Source organism: Sphaeramia orbicularis, chromosome 3, assembly GCF_902148855.1.
Source record: "Sphaeramia orbicularis chromosome 3, fSphaOr1.1, whole genome shotgun sequence".
Lineage (NCBI taxonomy): Eukaryota > Metazoa > Chordata > Actinopteri > Kurtiformes > Apogonidae > Sphaeramia > Sphaeramia orbicularis.
In genome coordinates, this window is record NC_043959.1 from 25056779 (window position 1) to 25077821 (window position 21043).

General features: G+C 33.2%; 1 protein-coding gene across 1 annotated transcript in view; it reads left to right on the forward strand.

The window, feature by feature from the left end:
- efl1 (elongation factor like GTPase 1) overlaps positions 1-21043 on the forward strand; it is a 318909-nt gene that overhangs the window by 44188 nt on the left and 253678 nt on the right. The window contains 4 exon segments of the mRNA XM_030126047.1: positions 8696-8775; positions 10133-10269; positions 10356-10478; positions 17297-17396. Coding sequence (XP_029981907.1) covers positions 8696-8775; positions 10133-10269; positions 10356-10478; positions 17297-17396 — 440 coding nt within the window.

A 21043-nucleotide genomic window follows, 5' to 3' on the forward strand; every position in this document is an offset into this window, starting at 1 on the left:
TAACAATGACAACTTTTTATTTTTGTTTTAGTGCAATAAAAAACATTAAATTATTAAAATATTTCCATTTACGAACTATTCTTTCACAAAATAGATGTGAATTACCAAAAGAAACTGAAAAATAAGTGCAATTTTAACAATATTATGTCTCAACTTATCATTTATACATGTACACAAACATTTGGTAACAGGCGAAATGTTGCTAAAATTGGGGAGTTTGAGAATTTGGAACTAAAATAAGAACAATTTTAACAATATTACAACTCAGCTAATTATTAACAAAACTTTCATATCACGGTGGATCTACAAATGCACAGATCATATTGTAACAAGCAGAATGTTGTTAAAATTACACTTAATTTTCTTCAGACATTTCAGGTTCATATTTTTTCAGCTTATTCACATTGACATTGACATTCACATGATAGTTTATTTTTTCCACATTAAACCAAGATGATAATTTGTAGATGTCATTATTTATAGGTTATTATGTTATTATGAGATCATATTGGTCTGTATGTGGTTCCTAAGATAAAATGAGTCTGACACCCATCACTGTGAAAATCTTCAAGTGTAATTTTTGCATTTTGCAAATTCATCCCAGAACCTTTGGAACCTTTGGCAGGCCGGTTGTGGCCCTGATATCTGATGACCATGAAAAGATGACAAACCGTATTTTTCACCAATTATTTGCGTGTATTGATAGGATTAGTGGATCAACAGGTATTAAACATTTTAGATCAGTAGATGCTTTAGGTCACTAGTGGATGTTTGGCTCTTCATGAGTTAAACAAATGAGCCCAGAACGACACTGGAAAATATCACTGATTTAGTATTTTTTACAGAAGTTCAGTGTAAATCATTAGGAGCCAGGGCTTTTTGGAGCCACCCCCCAGTGGCTGTCAGTGGTATTACGTTTTTAACATATTTCATCATTGCCTTGTGCAGCTCTGATCTGTAGGTATTACCCCTCCCCCCAAAGGGGAGGCAAGGGGTATTGTTTTTGGTTCAGTTTGTTAATTTTTTAACACTTTAGCAGCAAAACTATTACTTCAGTTCATACCAGTTCGGTTTATAGATTGCCACTGATCCAGAATAGATGTCATTACATTTTGGGAAGAGTAGGTCAAAGTTAAATTTTTTTTATGATTTTTAAACCCCCCCCCCCCCCCCCCCCCCTTCAAAATCAGCTTTATTGGCCACATATGTGAACACATACAAGGGATTTTGCTTCGGTTTTTACATTGCTCACGACATACAGTTCCAACATGAACCCAGACAACATGTGGACCTAGTCATGATATAGACTAACTACTAGAGACTAGAGACAGAGACAACAATGGACTGAGATTTACAGTGGATTTACAATGTAATATGTACAGAGTGCAAACTGGAGTTTTTATACAGTGAGTGGATATGTGGATCCAGTCTATTAAAAATATAAGTTTATGTCCAGGGTGGGGAAACTAAATTTACAATATTTTGAGGCAGGGATTGAAAGACAGTGTATGACCAGTTAGTTTATTGAAAGTCATGAGAACTCACTTGCCACAAGAAAATGTACATAATAGAAAATGTTTTTATTCTATGTGTCCTCCTTCTTTCTCAATAACTGCCTTCACACACTTCCTGAAACTTGCGCAAGTGTTCCTCAAATATTGGGGTGACAACTTCTCCCATTCTTTTTTAATAGTATCTTCCAGACTTTCTCGTAATAGTTTTGCTCATAGTCATTCTCTTCTTTCCATTATAAACAGTCTTTATGGACACTCCAGCTATTTTTGAAATCTCCTTTGGTGTGACGAGTTCATTCAGCAAATCACACACTCTTTGACGTTTGCTTTCCTGATTACTCATATGGGCAAAAGTTTCTGAAAAGGTATGGATAATAGTGTTAGGTATGATTATGACATCAATATATGTTTGGTTTCAAAACAATTGACGTAGTGCCTGCTGAGAAAAAACAACTAAATGTTCATTGTAAATTTTGCTTCCCCGCCCTGTATAGATTATTTACAGTGGGTTTTATATTGTAATATGTACAGAAAGTGCAAATTGAAGTATTTATACAGTGAATGGATATGTACAGGATACAGTCTGTAAAAAATGTTTATATATATATATATATAATTGTAGTGCAAATACAGTTTTTTTTACATGGTACAGTTTAGCCAGTTTTATGATAATTTACTTTTACTTATAATGGACGAAATTTCACATGTCTGTAGCAGCTAAACTGTCAGTTGAATTCATACCAAATTGGGTTTATAGATTACCAGTGACCCAGAATAGATGTGGTTACTTTTTGGGCAAAGTAGGTCAAAGTTCATATATTTTATGAATTTTTAAAATCTTTTTTCTTCTCCCATTTACTTATAATGGGCAAAATTTTCAAATATCTCTAAAAACATCAATTTTGTTTAAACTGACTTCAGACTTGGCACATACATTGAGGCAATTGATACGCTGAGATCAGCACGAGCATAGACATGATGACATCAGCTGGATCGATGCCAAAATAAACTACTATATGTGAGAGGGGCGGGGTTTGTTGTGCCTGGAACCACTTGTTTATGTCTGTGTTGTTGTGAATGTAAGTCCCTTTTATGAATTATTAAGCATTTTTAGAACTTCCCCTGTGGCTTTTTCTGACTTTTTCCTTTTTTTGTGTGTGTGGTTACTGGCCTCCCTGTTCTGCTAATGCTTTCTCTGGACTCGCTGAATAGTGAATGACCCGCTGGCATCATGAAACACACACACACACACACAAAAACACAGCAAGTCCCACCAAAAAGCAGCCAGACCGAGACCCCGTCACAGAGCTGCTGCTGGTGTTAATACTGCTAATGGACTGACTGTTTGAACCCGGTGACCCTGAACGCAGCATCCCATTCTGCAGCCTGTTATTGAATAACCCGTGACACGTAATAACCGACACCAGATGATCAGTCACGCCGGCTGTCACAGGTGATTGTTTTAAAGCCGGTCGATTTTGAGCCAAACCAATCAGTGACCTGCGCTCCCCCGTTCAGATGCGGTCGCGTTCATCAGAGCGGACACAAAAAGCTCCGTCTCCTTCCCGTCTCGACCGTGAACGATGAATGTTTTAGCGTGTTTCCGTCTAAACCTGAGCTGTATCTGTCAGGGGGTGAGCGACGACTGCCGTGCAGACCGATGGAGATGGAAAGGCCGTCGTCACATGCACTGTCATCTGAGGTCATGAATGAAATACAGACCAACAGCACACATTTATTTCGACAGGATGAACCTTGAACTCATCAACAGAAACAAATCTGCTCCAATTTCCACTTGGATTTACTATCCAACACCCTGACTTTTAACCCTTTCATGCATGAATTATGAGAACCTTTATCAAGATTTTTTTCCTGAGTGTTTTTATTCCTCTTTAGGCATGGAAAAAAATAATGTGATTGAAATTTTTGTTTTTTATGGATCTATTTTTCATGGAGTTACAAAAATGTCCACTCAGCTGGACACCGTGTGTTTAATTTTTGAAGCAAAAAAAAACATACATTTACTGTCATACTGTGTGAAAATGATGAAATAAATGTTTTTTTAATGTTGCTAATCTGATGTTTTCTCACATTTTAACATACTATAATAGTTATTACTCACTCAAATAATATGCAAAAAACAACAAAACACAACAACTTAAAAAAACAACAACTGTTAATTACAATCTAATAACAATTAGCAATTGATTTACACTCAAATATATTGCTGGAAATCAGGTTTATCAAGAACAGGAATGTTACAGTTACAGTATGAATTGCAGTGCATTATGGGATGGTGCATAAGTATCCACTGTGTTGGTTGATATGCAAGTAAAACAACAAAATCAATGAATATACAAGAGAACAGCTGTAGAATAACTGTCCACTGGAGTGACCACTGTGCATGAAAGGGTTAATCTAAATTCTTAAATGACAGGCCTTCATTTACCTCAGGTCATGAGAGCTTTATTTACCACAGGATGATATTTAACCCTGTAAGGACTACCATTGTAACAGACCACCTAGATTTCTTTTTGTAGTCCAATGGCCTGAAGGTCCAATGGACTATATGTATCAGTTGACGTCTGTCCGTCTGTTCGTCCGTACATCTGTCCGTAAACAATTTTTCAAGAAACTTCTTCTCCAAGTCAGTCAGCCACAATCAATTTAAATTCATAGCAGAGGTTCCTTGGGGCAAGATCTACCAGGTTTGTTCAAAGAATTGAGAAATACTGATTTTAAAGTTTTTCATGAATTTTTGAAGTTTTAAAAATCTCCATTGTTTTATGATGGGACACATTTCAAAGTGCTGTTCATTCAAAACAGTTGAAGATATTAATATAATTAATATTGGTCATAGATAGGAAGTAACATATGGGCTTTCATATAGTGTACATGACCTTTGACCTTGAGTGACCTTGAAAAATCAAACAAATGTCAAGTAATGTCTCTAATATGCCATTGGACTGCAGGACCCTTGATCCTATTTTTTTTTTTTTTTTTTTACAATAAAAGTGTCAGAAAATGTCTTTTGCACCTTTTCTCACAAGGAACTTAAGTTTCAATATCTAGCCATTAATTATCAGTATTACACGTAATAAAAACAAGTACATAATTAAAGCAGTGTGTTAAAGTAAAAAAATTAAAAAACAAACTTGAATTTTTCTCATGTTTATCATGAAACACAACTGTAAATGTACAGAACAAAACTTTATGAGATTACAGAAATTGACTTTCAACTATTTTTCATAAAGACAGTAATAAAAACAACTACATAATTAAAGCAGTGTGTTAAAGTAGAAAATTAAAAAACAAACTTGAATTTTTCTCATGTTTATCATGAAACACAACTGTAATTGTGCAGAACAAAACTTTATGAGATTACAGAGATTAACTTTCAACTATTTTTCATAAAGACAGTAATAAAAACAACTACATAATTAAAGCAGTGTGTTAAAGTAGAAAATTAAAAAATAAACTTGAATTTTTCTCATGTTTATCATGAAACACAACTGTAAATGTACAGAATAAAACTTTATGAGATTACAGAGATTAACTTTCAACTATTTTTCATAAAGACAGTAATAAAAACAACTACATAATTAAAGCAGTGTGTTGAAGTAGAAAATAAAAAAATAAACTTGAATTTTTCTCATGTTTATCATGAAACACAACTGTAAATGTACAGAACAAAACTTTATGAGATTACAGAGATTAACTTTCAACTATTTTTCATAAAGACAGTAATAAAAACAACTACATAATTAAAGCAGTGTGTTAAAGTGAAAAATTAAAAAACAAACTTGAATTTTTCTCATGTTTATCATGAAACACAACTGTAAATGTACAGAATAAAACTTTATGAGATTACAGAGATTAACTTTCAACTATTTTTCATAAAGACAGTAATAAAAACAACTACATAATTAAAGCAGTGTGTTGAAGTAGAAAATAAAAAAATAAACTTGAATTTTTCTCATGTTTATCATGAAACACAACTGTAAATGTACAGAACAAAACTTCATGAGATTACAGAGATTAACTTTCAACTATTTTTCATAAAGACAGTAATAAAAACAAGTACATAATTAAAAAGCAATGTGTTAAAGTAGAAAATTAAAAAATAAACTTGAATTTTTCTCATGTTTATCATGAAACACAACTGTAAATGTACAGAATAAAACTTTATGAGATTACAGAGATTAACTTTTCAAATATTTTTCATAAAGACAGTAATAAAAACAACTACATAATTAAAGCAGTGTGTTAAAGTAGAAAATTAAAAACCAAACTTGAATTTTTCTCATGTTTATCATGAAACACAACTGTAAATGTACAGAATAAAACTTTATGAGATTACAGAGATTAACTTTCAACTATTTTTCATAAAGACAGTAATAAAAACAACTACATAATTAAAGCAGTGTGTTAAAGTAGAAAATTAAAAAATAAACTTGAATTTTTCTCATGTTTATCATGAAACACAACTGTAAATGTACAGAATAAAACTTTATGAGATTACAGAGATTAACTTTCAATTATTTTTCATAGAGACAGTAATAAAAACAAGTACATAATTAAAAAGCAATGTGTTAAAGTAGAAAATTAAAAAATAAACTATAATTTTTCTCATGTTTATCATGAAACACAACTGTAAATGTACAGAATAAAACTTTATGAGATTACAGAGATTAACTTTTCAAATATTTTTCATAAAGACAGTAATAAAAACAACTACATAATTAAAGCAGTGTGTTAAAGTAGAAAATTAAAAAATAAACTTGAATTTTTCTCACGTTTATCATGGAACACAACTGTAAATGTACAGAACAAAACTTTATGAGATTACAGAGATTAACTTTTCAACTATTTTTCACAAAGACAGTAATAAAAACAACTACATAATTAAAGCAGTGTGTTAAAGTAAAAAATTAAAAAATGAACTTGAATTTTTCTCATGTTTATCATGAAACACAACTGTAAATGTACAGAACAAAACTTTATGAGATTACAGAGATTAACTTTCAACTATTTTTCATAAAGACAGTAATAAAAACAACTACATAATTAAAGCAGTGTGTTAAAGTGAAAAATTAAAAACCAAACTTGAATTTTTCTCATGTTTATCATGAAACACAACTGTAAATGTACAGAATAAAACTTTATGAGATTACAGAGATTAACTTTCAACTATTTTTCATAAAGACAGTAATAAAAACAACTACATAATTAAAGCAGTGTGTTAAAGTGAAAAATTAAAAACCAAACTTGAATTTTTCTCATGTTTATCATGAAACACAACTGTAAATGTACAGAATAAAACTTTATGAGATTACAGAGATTAACTTTCAATTATTTTTCATACAGACAGTAATAAAAACAACTACATAATTAAAGCAGTGTGTTAAAGTAGAAAATTAAAAAATAAACTTGAATTTTTCTCATGTTTATCATGAAACACAACTGTAAATGTACAGAATAAAACTTTATGAGATTACAGAGATTAACTTTCAATTATTTTTCATAGAGACAGTAATAAAAACAACTACCTAATTAAATCAGTGTGTTAAAGTAGAAAATTAAAAAATGAACTTGAATTTTTCTCATGTTTATCATGGAACACAACTGTAAATGTACAGAATAAAACTTTATGAGATTACAGAGATTAACTTTTCAACTATTTTTCATACAGACAGTAATAAAAACAACTACATAATTAAAGCAGTGTGTTAAAGTAGAAAATTAAAAAATAAACTTGAATTTTTCTCATGTTTATCATGAAACACAACTGTAAATGTACAGAATAAAACTTTATGAGATTACAGAGATTAACTTTCAATTATTTTTCATACAGACAGTAATAAAAACAACTACATAATTAAAGCAGTGTGTTAAAGTAGAAAATTAAAAAATAAACTTGAATTTTTCTCATGTTTATCATGAAACACAACTGTAAATGTACAGAATAAAACTTTATGAGATTACAGAAATTAACTTTCAATTATTTTTCATAGAGACAGTAATAAAAACAACTACCTAATTAAATCAGTGTGTTAAAGTAGAAAATTAAAAAATGAACTTGAATTTTTCTCATGTTTATCATGGAACACAACTGTAAATGTACAGAATAAAACTTTATGAGATTACAGAGATTAACTTTCAATTATTTTTCATACAGACAGTAATAAAAACAACTACATAATTAAAGCAGTGTGTTAAAGTAGAAAATTAAAAAATAAACTTGAATTTTTCTCATGTTTATCATGAAACACAACTGTAAATGTACAGAATAAAACTTTATGAGATTACAGAGATTAACTTTCAATTAATTTTCATAGAGACAGTAATAAAAACAACTACCTAATTAAATCAGTGTGTTAAAGTAGAAAATTAAAAAATGAACTTGAATTTTTCTCATGTTTATCATGGAACACAACTGTAAATGTACAGAATAAAACTTTATGAGATTACAGAGATTAACTTTCAATTAATTTTCAGAGACAGTAATAAAAACAACTACATAATTAAATCAGTGTGTTAAAGTAGAAAATTAAAAAATGAACTTGAATTTTTCTCATGTTTATCATGGAACACAACTGTAAATGTACAGAACAAAACTTTATGAGATTACAGAGATTAACTTTCAACTATTTTACATAAAGACAGTACTAACACAAAGACAGAATTTGGAGTTGTCATTATTTATATGTTATTCTGATAGTATTTCACTGCTCTGATCCACTTGAGATCATATTGGTCTGTACGTGGAACCTGAACTAAAATGATTTTTTCATCATTGTCGGTCGATGTCTTCCATGTAATTTTTGCAGTTCATCCCACCGGTTGGGTTGGACCCTTTGGCAAGCCGGTTTTTGGTCCACTGGCCATATGTTTGACACCCCTGATTTACATGATCATTAAAGTAAATATATCGGAAAATGAAAAAATATAAATAAAATAAATATAATAAATAAAAATAAATACAGAGGATAACATGATACATGATGATAATTTACTTTGGAAAGGTTAAAAGTATGGAAATATCCACTTGTAGGTTATCACAGAAGAGTTCTAGGTCTTTAAGGATTAAACTAAACAGGTTTTCAGTCTCTCCATTCTCTCGTTCTCTTTTCTATACATTTAACCTGGTGTTTTTCCCTTTTGCTTTGTCTCTGTTTTAGGCCAAAGGAAAGAAGCCGCTGTTTGTGCAGCTCGTGCTCGATAACATTTGGAGTTTATACGATGCCGTTGTCACGAGGAGGTGGGTGAAAGATCGTCCTTCAGTAGGTTTTGTTCTGTTTTGAATGAATTTCCTGCTTTAATAGGATATGAGGACATAGAGAGACAGTGTGAAAGAGGCAGAGGATTAAGAACAGGAATCAAAAGAGGTGACAATAACGATTCTTCTTATTTATTCGCCAGTTTTATCCGTTTGTGTAGGTTCGTCCAAATGATGCTTTGTTAGCTATAAATCTTAAATCCAGTACAAACACTAATACTAAGGAACACATACAGTATTATGTAATTTTAGGCCATAAAAGACAAGTTCAGGACAGGAAGTAGCTTTGATTTATGTGACTTTTTTTATCAGTTGTTTTCTTTTTTAATTGGAAAAAATCGATATAAATGGAACTCAAATACCAAATCTGGTAGCAAGAAAGTGTAAAGATATACTTTTTTTTGTTCTAGTAAAAAATTATTGAGGTCTATTTTGCATGAATACATGTTGTGACTAATGTATAGAGGGTTTCTCGGATGGTCAATGCACAATTTTTCTTGATCAGGGTGTTTTTATTTTCAGTATTTAACAAGAAACATCCAACTTGAGAACATGAAACTGTTCTGCCAAGTTTCTATCCATCTACCCCCCCACCCCAAGTACCGAACCCTCATTAAGTTTATATTCAGCCGAATGTAATATACATACATACAAAAATAATAATATAAACCCCCTTCATATATATATATATATATATATATATATATATATATATATATATATATATATAAAACACACACACACATATACATGTACACATATACACACACGTGCATATTTGTAAGTTCACATACACATAAGTAAAATAAGTAAAGGGGAGAAAGAAAATAAATAAACATATAAAATATAAAAAATAGGTGCACAGATATTAGTGTTACATACATATATTGATAGTTACTATACCTTCTACAAAACAGAAACATGGCCGCCAAGTGGTATAGAACTTTCTGGTGGAACCTCTAACAGTACATGTAATTTTTTACTAGGTGAATATGATGTATGACCTCTATAATTCGATCCAAATTTTGGCCTAATTCTGTGAAAAGTTAGCAAATAATGAGGTTTAGAATACACATTTTAAGTGGAGATTTCGGATTTTGCAAAGACCCATGAGCATAATTGACATTTTCACATGATTATTTTGTCTTTTATTCAGTTTTAAATGAGTTTCAAAGTGCAATTCAAGGGGATATATCTGAAATATCCTGATTTTATTCCTTGAATATTACAAGAAAACATGGGTCTAAGAATGCCTGTGTATGTTTATTTACTGACTTTGACAAATCACATGTCTGCTGCAGAAAAACCTTACTTATGTGTGTCTTCTTTTCGTGTCCAGAGACAAGGAGAAGGTGGAGAAAGTGGTGACATCACTGGGGGTAAAGGTCATGGCCAGAGACACCCGTCACTCAGACCCTAAAGTCCTCCTGAGTGCGATCTGCAGCCAGTGGTTACCGGTGTCCCAGGCCGTCCTCTGTATCCTTTGTCCTGCTTCTTGTCTGTTATCGTCGATTAACTCGGTCACAGAATTAGTTGACAGTTTTCCTTAATGGACGCTGCAGCTATGGTGTGTGAGAAGCTCCCCAGTCCGTTAGACATGGCGGCAGAGAGAGTGGAGAAGCTGATGAGTGTCGGAGCGCGGAGGTTTGACTCTTTACCCGAAGAGACGCAGGAACTAAAAAAAGGTACGTATTCAGTTACACAACATAAACACTGTATATACAGGGTGGGGAAGCAAAATTTACAATATTTTGAGGCAGGGATTGAAAGACAGTGTATGACCAATTAGTTTATTGAAAGTCATGAGAATTTATTTGCCACAAGAAAATTGACATAACAGAAAATGTTTTTATTCTATGTGTCCTCCTTCTTTCTCAATAACTGCCTTCACACGCTTCCTGAAACTTGCGCAAGTGTTCCTCAAATATTGGGGTGACAACTTCTCCCATTCTTCTTTAATAGTATCTTCCAGACTTTCTCGTAATAGTTTTGCTCATAGTCATTCTCTTCTTTCCATTATAAACAGTCTTTATGGACACTCCAACTATTTTTGAAATCTCCTTTGGTGTGACGAGTGCATTCAGCAAATCACACACTCTTTGACGTTTGCTTTCCTGATTACTCATATGGGCAAAAGTTTCTGGAAAGGTATAGATAATAGTGTTAGGTATGATTATGACATCAATATATGTTTCAATATGGTTTCAAAACAATTGACGTAGTGCCTGCTGAGAAAAAACAACTAAATGTTCATTGTAAATGTTGCTTCCCCACCCTGTACAGTTGTGGAAAAAATTATTAGACCATCAAAAGTTATCAAAAGCAATGGTTTTGCAATCAAGTTCTAACTCCTGTGTATATCATGTGACTGAAATAGACAGAAAAAAAAAATGGAATTTCTGAAAGCACTGTTATAAAGAAGCTATTCGATTCGATTCAGATGTGAGGGGAAGACAACAAAAAGTTTGAGTCTATCATCACTATGTATGTACGTCCTCTGATAGAAATCCAATAAGGGACTGAAACGTCTAAACTTTTCTATTATCGCATTTCTTAAGTGCATGTAAACATGTCAGATCTGATTATTGTAATTATCTGATTACTAACAGGATTTTTGTGGTCATGTAAACAATGTAAACAATGATTTAACCTCCTGAAACCCAGGAAATGTCAGCAAAGTACAAGCTTTTTTTGTTTTTTAGTAACCCTTTCATGCATGAACTGTAAGAACCTTAGTCAAGATTTTTTTCTTCAGTGTTTTTATTCCTCCTTAGGCATGAAAAAAACAATGCGAGCACGTTTTTTTTTTCCTATGGAGTTACAAAAATATCCATGCATTTAATTTTTGAAGTAAAGAAACATGTTTAAAATCCAATATCAGAAAGTGATATGAAAACAATGAAATAAAAACATTTTTAATGCTGCTAATCTGATGTCTTCTCACGTTTTAACATATTCTAATGCTAGTAATTACTCACTTCATGGAGATAATATGCATAAAAAAGAACTTCTTGTCTAACAAATAACAATTGATTTACACTTAAACATGTTAGCGCAGATCAGGTTTATCAAGAACAGCAAAGTTACAGTAATGATCTGAATGTCAGTGTATGGGATGGTGCGTAAGTGTCCACTGTGTTGGCTGATATGGAACTAAAACATCAAAACCCATGAATGTACAAGAGAACAGCTGGAGAAGAACTGTCCACTGGAGTGGCCTATGCATGAAAGGGTTAAATAAGTGCCTATATTGGAAACATGATGCAACAGTTTTTTCAGATGCAGTTTTTTAAAATTTTTATGGAATGTCCTTTGTGGTGGACAGTTTTCTTTTCCTTTTTTTTTTGTTTAAAGTTGTGAAACTCTTGCTCACAAATATGGACAGAAAACCCATAGCTGGGTCTTAGGAGGTTAATATAAAATGGCGACTGGATCACTGGCTATCTGTTGGGGATAGACTTAGAAAAAACAAAAAACAAAACGTCAAATAAAAGACTGGGATATGACGGTGCTTCTCCATCAGATCCATTGAGTCTCTGTTACAGTAAATAATAATGTCTGAAAGAGCTGCAGTATGCGATCACAAAGCGCCTCACAGACGGGGAAGCCTTTATTGTGTTCTTTCAGAGGATCTGTAACATAATAACAGATCTGCTGCAGAATCACTCGGAGCCGTTTTTTTAAAGCGATTAAGACAAAACAGCTCTCCCAGGCCGTGACACATGGTGGAACATGACTATCTCCATCATCTATGCGGGAAACCGTGGTCATATTTTCACCGGTGGAGGCAGACCCCCACGCGCTGTAGAAACGGAGTGAGTTGTATCGGCGCCGCCCTCCCCTCTCCTCCCCTCCTCGGTCTAGTCCCTAATCGTCTAATTAGAAGACGATCTAATCTCACCCACCAACTGCTCTGATCCGTCTGACTCACACATCACTGAACTCACACTTTCAGAAGATGGAAGGGTTTGATCTGGATCTGCTGGAGACCTGGTATCACACATGGCTCAGTCAGACCTGTGGATGCACCATAGATCTAGGCCATATTACATCTCGTATTAACCCCCACAGCTCCAAGGGGAATATCTCCATTTTTACATTCTTTTAAAACTACCATTATAACAGGCCGCCGAGGTGTCTTCATGTTCTCTTTGTAATAAAAGTATCAGAAAATGTCTTTTTTGTTAATTCTTTTGCACCTGTGTTTTCAGGAAAAGCTTAACTTTTAATATCTATCAAAAATAAATGCTTAAAACATAACCAAACATGGACTTATGAGGTTTCTGTTCGATAGCGACGATTTAATATACAAAAATTTGTAAAAAATAATTGAGTAAAAACAAACTCTGAAACATTGTGCATAATATTGGCATTGTAAACAACATCAACCCTAAAGCTGGAATAAAAACACTTATCGCAGTGATATTTATCACAGTATAAAATTATATTATGACTTGGGATGCATCGATATGAAAATTTCATATCACGGTTATCATTATCACAATATTATTGAATTGTATTATTATTGTGCTCAAAATGTTCAAAAAGTACTAATACACACACTAAAATAATTTAACCAAGTTGTATTTTGCAAAAAAACAAAAACAAAAAGCAAATAAAATAATTGGCACAATATCCCTTCTGTTGCAGAAACATTCAAATATTAACCCTTAGTGGTCTGAGCCTATTTTGTCCGTTTTTTAGTCCTTCTGATTTCGCCTTTATATACTATATAAACAAATGTTTACTATACCCATGTTTGGCATCTTTTTTTTCAGCACAACTTCATCTATATCATCTGTCTGTTATTTTTTTTCACTTTAACCTACTATGAAAACATACAGGGGTTGGACAAAATAATGGAAACACCTTAAAAAATCAACAAAATATAATTTAATATGGTGTAGGTCCGCCTTTTGCGGCAATTACAGCCTCAATTCTCCGAGGTATTGATTCATACAACTTGTGAATTGTTTCCAAAGGAATTTTAAGCCATTCTTCAGTTAGAATACCCTCCAACTCTTTTAGAGACGATGGCGGTGGAAATCGACGTCTTACTTGAATCTCTAAAACTGACCATAAATGCTCAATAATGTTGAGGTCTGGGGACGGTGCCGGCCATACGAGATGCTCAACTTCATTAGAATGTTCCTCATGCCATTCTTTAACAATTCTAGCTGTATGGATTGGGGCATTATCATCTTGAGGTGAAGGTGTTTCCATTATTTTGTCCAACCCCTGTAAAAGGCCAGAAAATACAAAAAAAAATATAAAATCCGATTTGAAAAATGTATATACTTTATTGCATAAATAACACACAGATTCTTAACAAACCTTTTCACAGACTTTAAAAGTGAATATTGGTTCCAAATATTAGGAATATACAATTAAAATTGTAATAAATTAAAACTATACTCAAATATTTGACATAAAATCAGATCTTTATATGGGTTTTTTCCTCTAAAAGTGCGGTAATCAAACACGGTTATCATGATAATTAGAATTTAAACAGTAATACTAACCATCTGCAATTTTACCACGGTTTATCGTTATACCGGTAATCGTTACATCCCTAATTATAACACTCAAATGAAGTCCCTGAATTCAGTATGTCCCTTAATGCTTTTGTCCATATTATGTATCAGAAGGATCAGGACAGTCTCAGGTTTATGCAAACTGGGGCTTTTTTTTGTCCTAGTTCACCGTACAGAGATAATTCAGCCCAAATGCTGAAAGTTTGAAGTCAGATTTGTGAAAATGTTCCAGTCGCTTGTAAAAACACACCTTCATTCCAGTGGAAGAAGTGTTTTAGCTTAGTTTGAGCTTCACAGAAGTAGTGGAATATATGAATAAAATACTAGATAAGAATAAAAAATATGTCTAAAACGGAATTTTGTTATAAATGTTGTCTGTCATTCTATTTTCACCAAATGTGTCAAATGTGAGATAAATGAGGCTGAATAATGACATATTACATCTCAAAATTCACTGATTGTGTGTAAATGAAAGGAATGTTATATTATGTTATATTTACTGTGCACACAATACTTACATATTTGTATACTGTATGTTTTTTTTTTTTTTTTTTTTATTAATACTGTGCATTAAAACAGTCATGCAGAGGGTGACATCTCATTTTGAACAGGTTTACAGGATTTCTGTTCTGTCTCCTCATTTCTCTACACATAAAACTGGAAGAGGGCGGGTCTTGGTGATCCCAGTGTGCCTATTGGTTGGTTAAAGCTGATAGATGACGAATGGAACCCATTATGTTGCACAAGTTGATGGACAAAGGACTAATCTAATTCTGTGCAGTAACAGGTGAAGATAAGAGTCTGTGATCTGTGATTGGCTCTAAGTCTGGCTGTCAATCACATGGGACATCAATGGAGTGTGTAATAAAAAGATGAGATTCAAGGAAAGTTTTAAAACTACTTTTCTACAACGTGAAATGACATAAATATGAATCAAACATCATGAAAACATACCTGCGGGTGCACTTCCCTTAGAGCAGGGGTGTCAAACTCATTTAGGTTCAGGGGCCATATTCAGCCCAATTTGATTTCAAGCGGGCCAGACCAGTAAAATAATGACTCAATAACCTATAAATAATGACAAATCCAAGTTTTAGTTCATTTTGTTTTAGTATAAAAAACCCCCAATTAAATTATGAAAATATTAACATTTTACAAAAAAAGATGTGAATAACCTGAAAAGTCAGAAATTTCATTTGAAAAATTAGTGCAATTTTAACAACATTATGCCTTGACTTATTATCTATACATGTATATTACACACAATGTTACATAAACATTTGGTAACAGGCAGAATATTGTTAAAAATTTTGGAGTTTGGAACCAAAATTTGAACAATTTCTACAATATTACATCTCTGATTATTATTAACACAACTGCAGATCACAGTGGATCCATAAATGCACAAAACATTTAGTAACAGGCAGAATATTGGTAAAATTGCACATTTCGGGTTGTTCATCTTTGTTTTTATTTATGTACAGGGTGGGGAAGCAAAATTTACAATGAACATTTAGTTGTTTTTTCTCAGCAGGCACTTCGTCAATTGTTTTGAAACCAAACATATATTGATGTCATAATCATACCTAACACTATTATCCATACCTTTTCAGAAACTTTTGCCCATATGAGTAATCAGGAAAGCAAACGTCAATGAGTGTGTGATTTGCTGAATGCACTCGTCACACCAAAGGAGATTTCAAAAATAGTTGGAGTGTTCATAAAGACTGTTTATAATGGAAAGAAGAGAATGACTATGAGCAAAACTATTACGAGAAAGTCTGGAAGATACTATTAAAGAAGAATGGGAGAAGTTGTCACCCGAATATTTGAGGAACACTTGCGCAAGTTTCAGGAAGCGTGTGAAGGCAGTTATTGAGAAAGAAGGAGGACACATAGAATAAAAACATTTTCTATTATGTACATTTTCTTGTGGCAAATAAATTCTCATGACTTTCAATAAACTAATTGGTCATACACTGTCTTTCAATCCCTGCCTCAAAATATTGTAAATTTTGCTTCCCCACCCTGTATATATTCGCATTTTATTGTGAAACAATAGTTTTGTAAATGTAAATATTTTCACAGTGTAATCTTATTTTTTTTTCACTTAAATTTTTTTCCACGTAATTTTTCACAAAGAAAATTTGTAGTTGTCATTATTTATGGGTTATTGTGTTGTTATTTTTACTGGCGATCACATTGGTCTGTATGTGGAACCTGAACCAAAAGGATTTGAACAACCTTGACTGTTCAGGTTCATTTTTGCACTTTCATCCTGCGGGCCGGAATGGAACCTGTGGCGGGCCAGATTTGGCCCCCGGGCCGCATGTTTGACACCTGTGCCTTAGAGGGTTAAATTTATATTTTATATTTATTTAAGGTTTTTTGTAAATCCTAAATGTGTGGTCTATAAGCACCCCCCCTCCCAGGTGTACCAATTTACCCAGGGTGCACCTGGCAAGGGTTAATCCCGATTTTCTGTTAATACAACTATGACAGATGGAACCACAGAGGTATGAAAACTACAGCAGAGGACAGTTTGTAGCATCTTTACATCACGAACAGAAAGTGAAATATTCTGTTATTAAAAAGTAATTAAAAAAATGAAAAGACCAAACATCTGGAGGGCTGAATAAATGGTTAGAGGGAGCTTTGTGGTAGTTAAATACTCAAACCATACAGTCTCTCCATCTGTTTTTCTTACCTCATTTCATCTGTTTTTGCACTGCCAACCAAAAAAAAAAAGTTATTTTTAAGCCGACAGTTTTTCAGGCTGCATAAGCGCAAAATACACTTTAAAATCAACAGACGATTATATTTGCTTTAGTAAAGAAAACACTCAGGACAAACCTTTTTTGCGACATCGAACAGTGTGAGAATCTGACCTGTTTTTTTTTTTTTTTTTTTTCCTTTGGCGGTCGCCTCAACCTGTGCTGTGTTTTCACATGTCTGACTCTGTTTTCCAGCGTTTCTCCAGTGTTCGAGTCAAGAAAATGCTCCAGTCATCATTTTTGTGTCCAAGATGTTTGCAGTGGATACCAAAGCCCTGCCTCAGTACAGACAGAGGTAAGTGTGTGTCTGCAATTTGCACATGGATCTGCAGTCCTTCATTAACCCTTAGATCACAGATGTCAAACATGCGGTCCGGGGGCCAAATCTGGCCCGCCAAAGGGTCCAGTCCGGCCCTTGGGATGAATTTGTGAAATGCAAAAATTACACTAAGATATTAACAATCCTTTTAGTTCACTTTCTACATTCAGACCAGTATGATCTAAAGTGGGTCGGATCAGTTAAGTACTATCATAATAACATAGAAATAATGACAACTTCAAATTTTTCTCTTTGTTTTAGTGTAAATGCATGAAAATATTTACATTTACAAAGTATAATTTTGCAAAAAATATGAATAGCCTGAACAAATATGAACAACCTGAAATGTCTTAAGAAAAGTAAGTACAATTTTAACAAGATTCTGCCTGTTACTAAATGTTTTGTGTGTTTGTAGATTCACTGTGATCTGTAGGTTATAATATACATGTGTAAATGATAAACTGAGGCAGAATATTGTTAAAATTACACTTATTTTTCAGTTTGTTCATGTTATTCACATCTTTTGAAATGACAGTTTGTAGATATAAACCTTTTCATAATGTAAATTTACTTTATTCACTCTAAAACATAGAGAAAAGTTTGGAGTTGACATTATTTATGTATTATTATGTTATTATTTTACTGGTTCGGCCCACTGCAGATCAAATTTAACTGAATGTGGCCCTAAACTAAAATGAGTTTGACACCCCTGCCTTAGATGTATAAGTGGGTCAAAAATGACTTGGTGAGGTTGTATTCTTGTAATATCTTTGTAATGAAAAGTTGTTTTTATGTCATATTCCGGGTATTCCTCAAAAAAACATGTTATTGACATCATACCATTGAAATTTTTAACTTAACCTCTTATAGATTGTATGAAATTGTAGTTTTTTAAAAATTATTCTGTTATTCTGGATTCTGTTGGGTTTCTGTAAATTGGCTTCGAGTCTGGTTTTGACCAACTCTATATATAAAGTGTCATGAGATAACTTTTTGTTGTGATCTGGCGTTATATAAATAAAATTTAGCTGACTGAGTGATTTGATTGGTTTTCCCCTGTAAGTCGCTTTGGAAAAAAGCGTCTGCCAAATGCATAAATGTAAATATATGTCACAGTAGAGATTGAAATCCAGTAGGATTCCTAATCCTACTAGGACAGATAGTAATTTTAGTAAGACATTAGGATCTGAAGATTGGAATTCCAATCTGTCCTAGGAGAATTTGCAATCCTACTAGGACAGATTGTAATTCTATTTGGAAGTGGGATCTGAAGATTGGAATTCCAATCTTCAGATCCTAATGTCTTGTCGGATTTGAAATTCCAATCTTCAGATCCCACTTCCAAATAGAATTACTATCTGTCCTAGTAGGATTGCAAATTCTCCTAGGACAGATTGGAATTCCAATCTTCAGATCCTAATGTCTTACTAAAATTACTATCTGTCCTAGTAGGATTAGGAATCCTACTAGGACAGATAGTAATTGTAGTTTGTCCTAAGATAAACTCCAATTACTATCTGTCCTAGTAGGATTAGGAATCCTACTGGATTTCAATCTCTACTGTGACATATACATGTAATTACTACCCTAACCGTCCATTTTCAAGGCAATTTTATCTCCACCTTTGATCAATTCTACAGCAAAAAGACTCACTCACTCACTAAATGGATGTTGGCATTACAGGGTGCTTGTACAAGTCTTGAAAGTCTTAAAAAGTATGATAAAAAGTTTCTCTCGTAGTTGAATTTTAGAGTATGTTGAAAGGCACATAATCTTAAAAATAAGAAATACAGAAAAGCATATAAAAACTTGATATAATTTCACTAACCGATCGGGTACTGGAATGACTAGTGAATGCTGTTTGTGTGATATTCATGCACTTTTGTGATTTTCATAGGTTTTGAAAATGTTACTCTGAATTATGCATCCATTCATTCATACTTTTATAAAATTGACTTTTCTACTACACACAACAGGTACGATGTCAACCAAAAAAGTAGGCACGCAAGTATAAAACCACATAAAGTCAAGGTCTTGGAGGGTAGCAGTTTTGAAGAAGTCTGAAATTTTTATTTGGATAAAGAGCAAAGCAGCCTGCATTATTCTGCTGCTGTTAAATACTGTATATGCTTTGCTTTTGAAATTTTTGAAATATATATAAAAAATGATTTAAATTGTTAAGAAAGTTAAAAAAGGAATCTAAAAATGTTCAAACATGAAATCATTCTTTTGTGGACTGAAATATAATACAAATGGTTATTTTTAACATGATGAAGTGACAGAAGTGGCATAAAAACACATTGATTGGAACACATCATTTTTGACCCATTTATGGATCACTGGAGGGTCCAGACATTCGTGCATCTAAGGGTTAAACTCATATGAGATGTTTGTAGAAATGTTTAAGGGAAAAACACTCAACATCCACTTTCCCTGGTTAAGGTCTGTTTCCATGGCTGGCAGTTGAATTATATGTGGGCCAGACTGATGGGTGTTTCAGGGCACGGAAACTAAATACAGTCAAACGTGAAGTATATCGTCACCTTAGCGTTCCGAAAAAAAGTGATTTTGCAGAATGAGTTGAATGTGAGCAGTCATGAGCACGTGGGACAGAAATGCTCTGTCACTACGACGATTTTCCAATTAAAAACACCGTTCTCTGAATTTTTAGCATCTGCATTGGCCTGATTTGTATGGGTTAGGACAGTGTTTTTCAACCTTCGGGTCGGGACCCTATGTGGGGTCTCCTGGAATTCAAATGGGGTCGCCTGAAATTTCTAGTAATTGATTAAAAAAAAAAAAAAAAATTAATAATAAAAAATATGTGGTGAGTTGACAGGGACAATCCCAATCCATAAAAGATATGACAAACTGTGAAGCTGAAACTGAAGCACTGTGGTACTGTTTATCTGTCAAATGTTCATTGTGGTCAGTTTCAGATGCTGCAGCTCTTTCAGAATTCGTAGTTTGAGTTCTTGTTTGTTCAGTATTAATTGTCAGCCTTGGAAATCCAACATGGACTGACTGTACAGGGTGGGGAAGCAAAATTTACAATATTTTGAGGCAGGGATTGAAAGACAGTGTATGACCAGTTAGTTTATTGAAAGTCATGAGAATGTATTTGCCACAAGAAAATTGACATAATAGAAAATGTTTTTATTCTATGTGTCCTCCTTCTTTCTCAATAACTGCCTTCACACGCTTCCTGAAACTTGCGCAAGTGTTCCTCAAATACTCGGGTGACAACTTCTCCCATTCTTCTTTAATAGTATCTTCCAGACTTTCTCGTAATAGTTTTGCTCATAGTCATTCTCTTCTTTCCATTATAAACAGTCTTTATGGACACTCCAACTATTTTTGAAATCTCCTTTGGTGTGACGAGTGCATTCAGCAAATCACACACTCTTTGACGTTTGCTTTCCTGATTACTCATATGGGCAAAAGTTTCTGAAAAGGTATGGATAATAGTGTTAGGTATGATTATGACATCAATATATGTTTGGTTTCAAAACAATTGACATAGTGCCTGCTGAGAAAAAACAACTAAATGTTCATTGTAAATTTGGCTTCCCCACCCTGTGTATAGACTAAATGTCATCTAAAATTAACATTTATTTGCAACA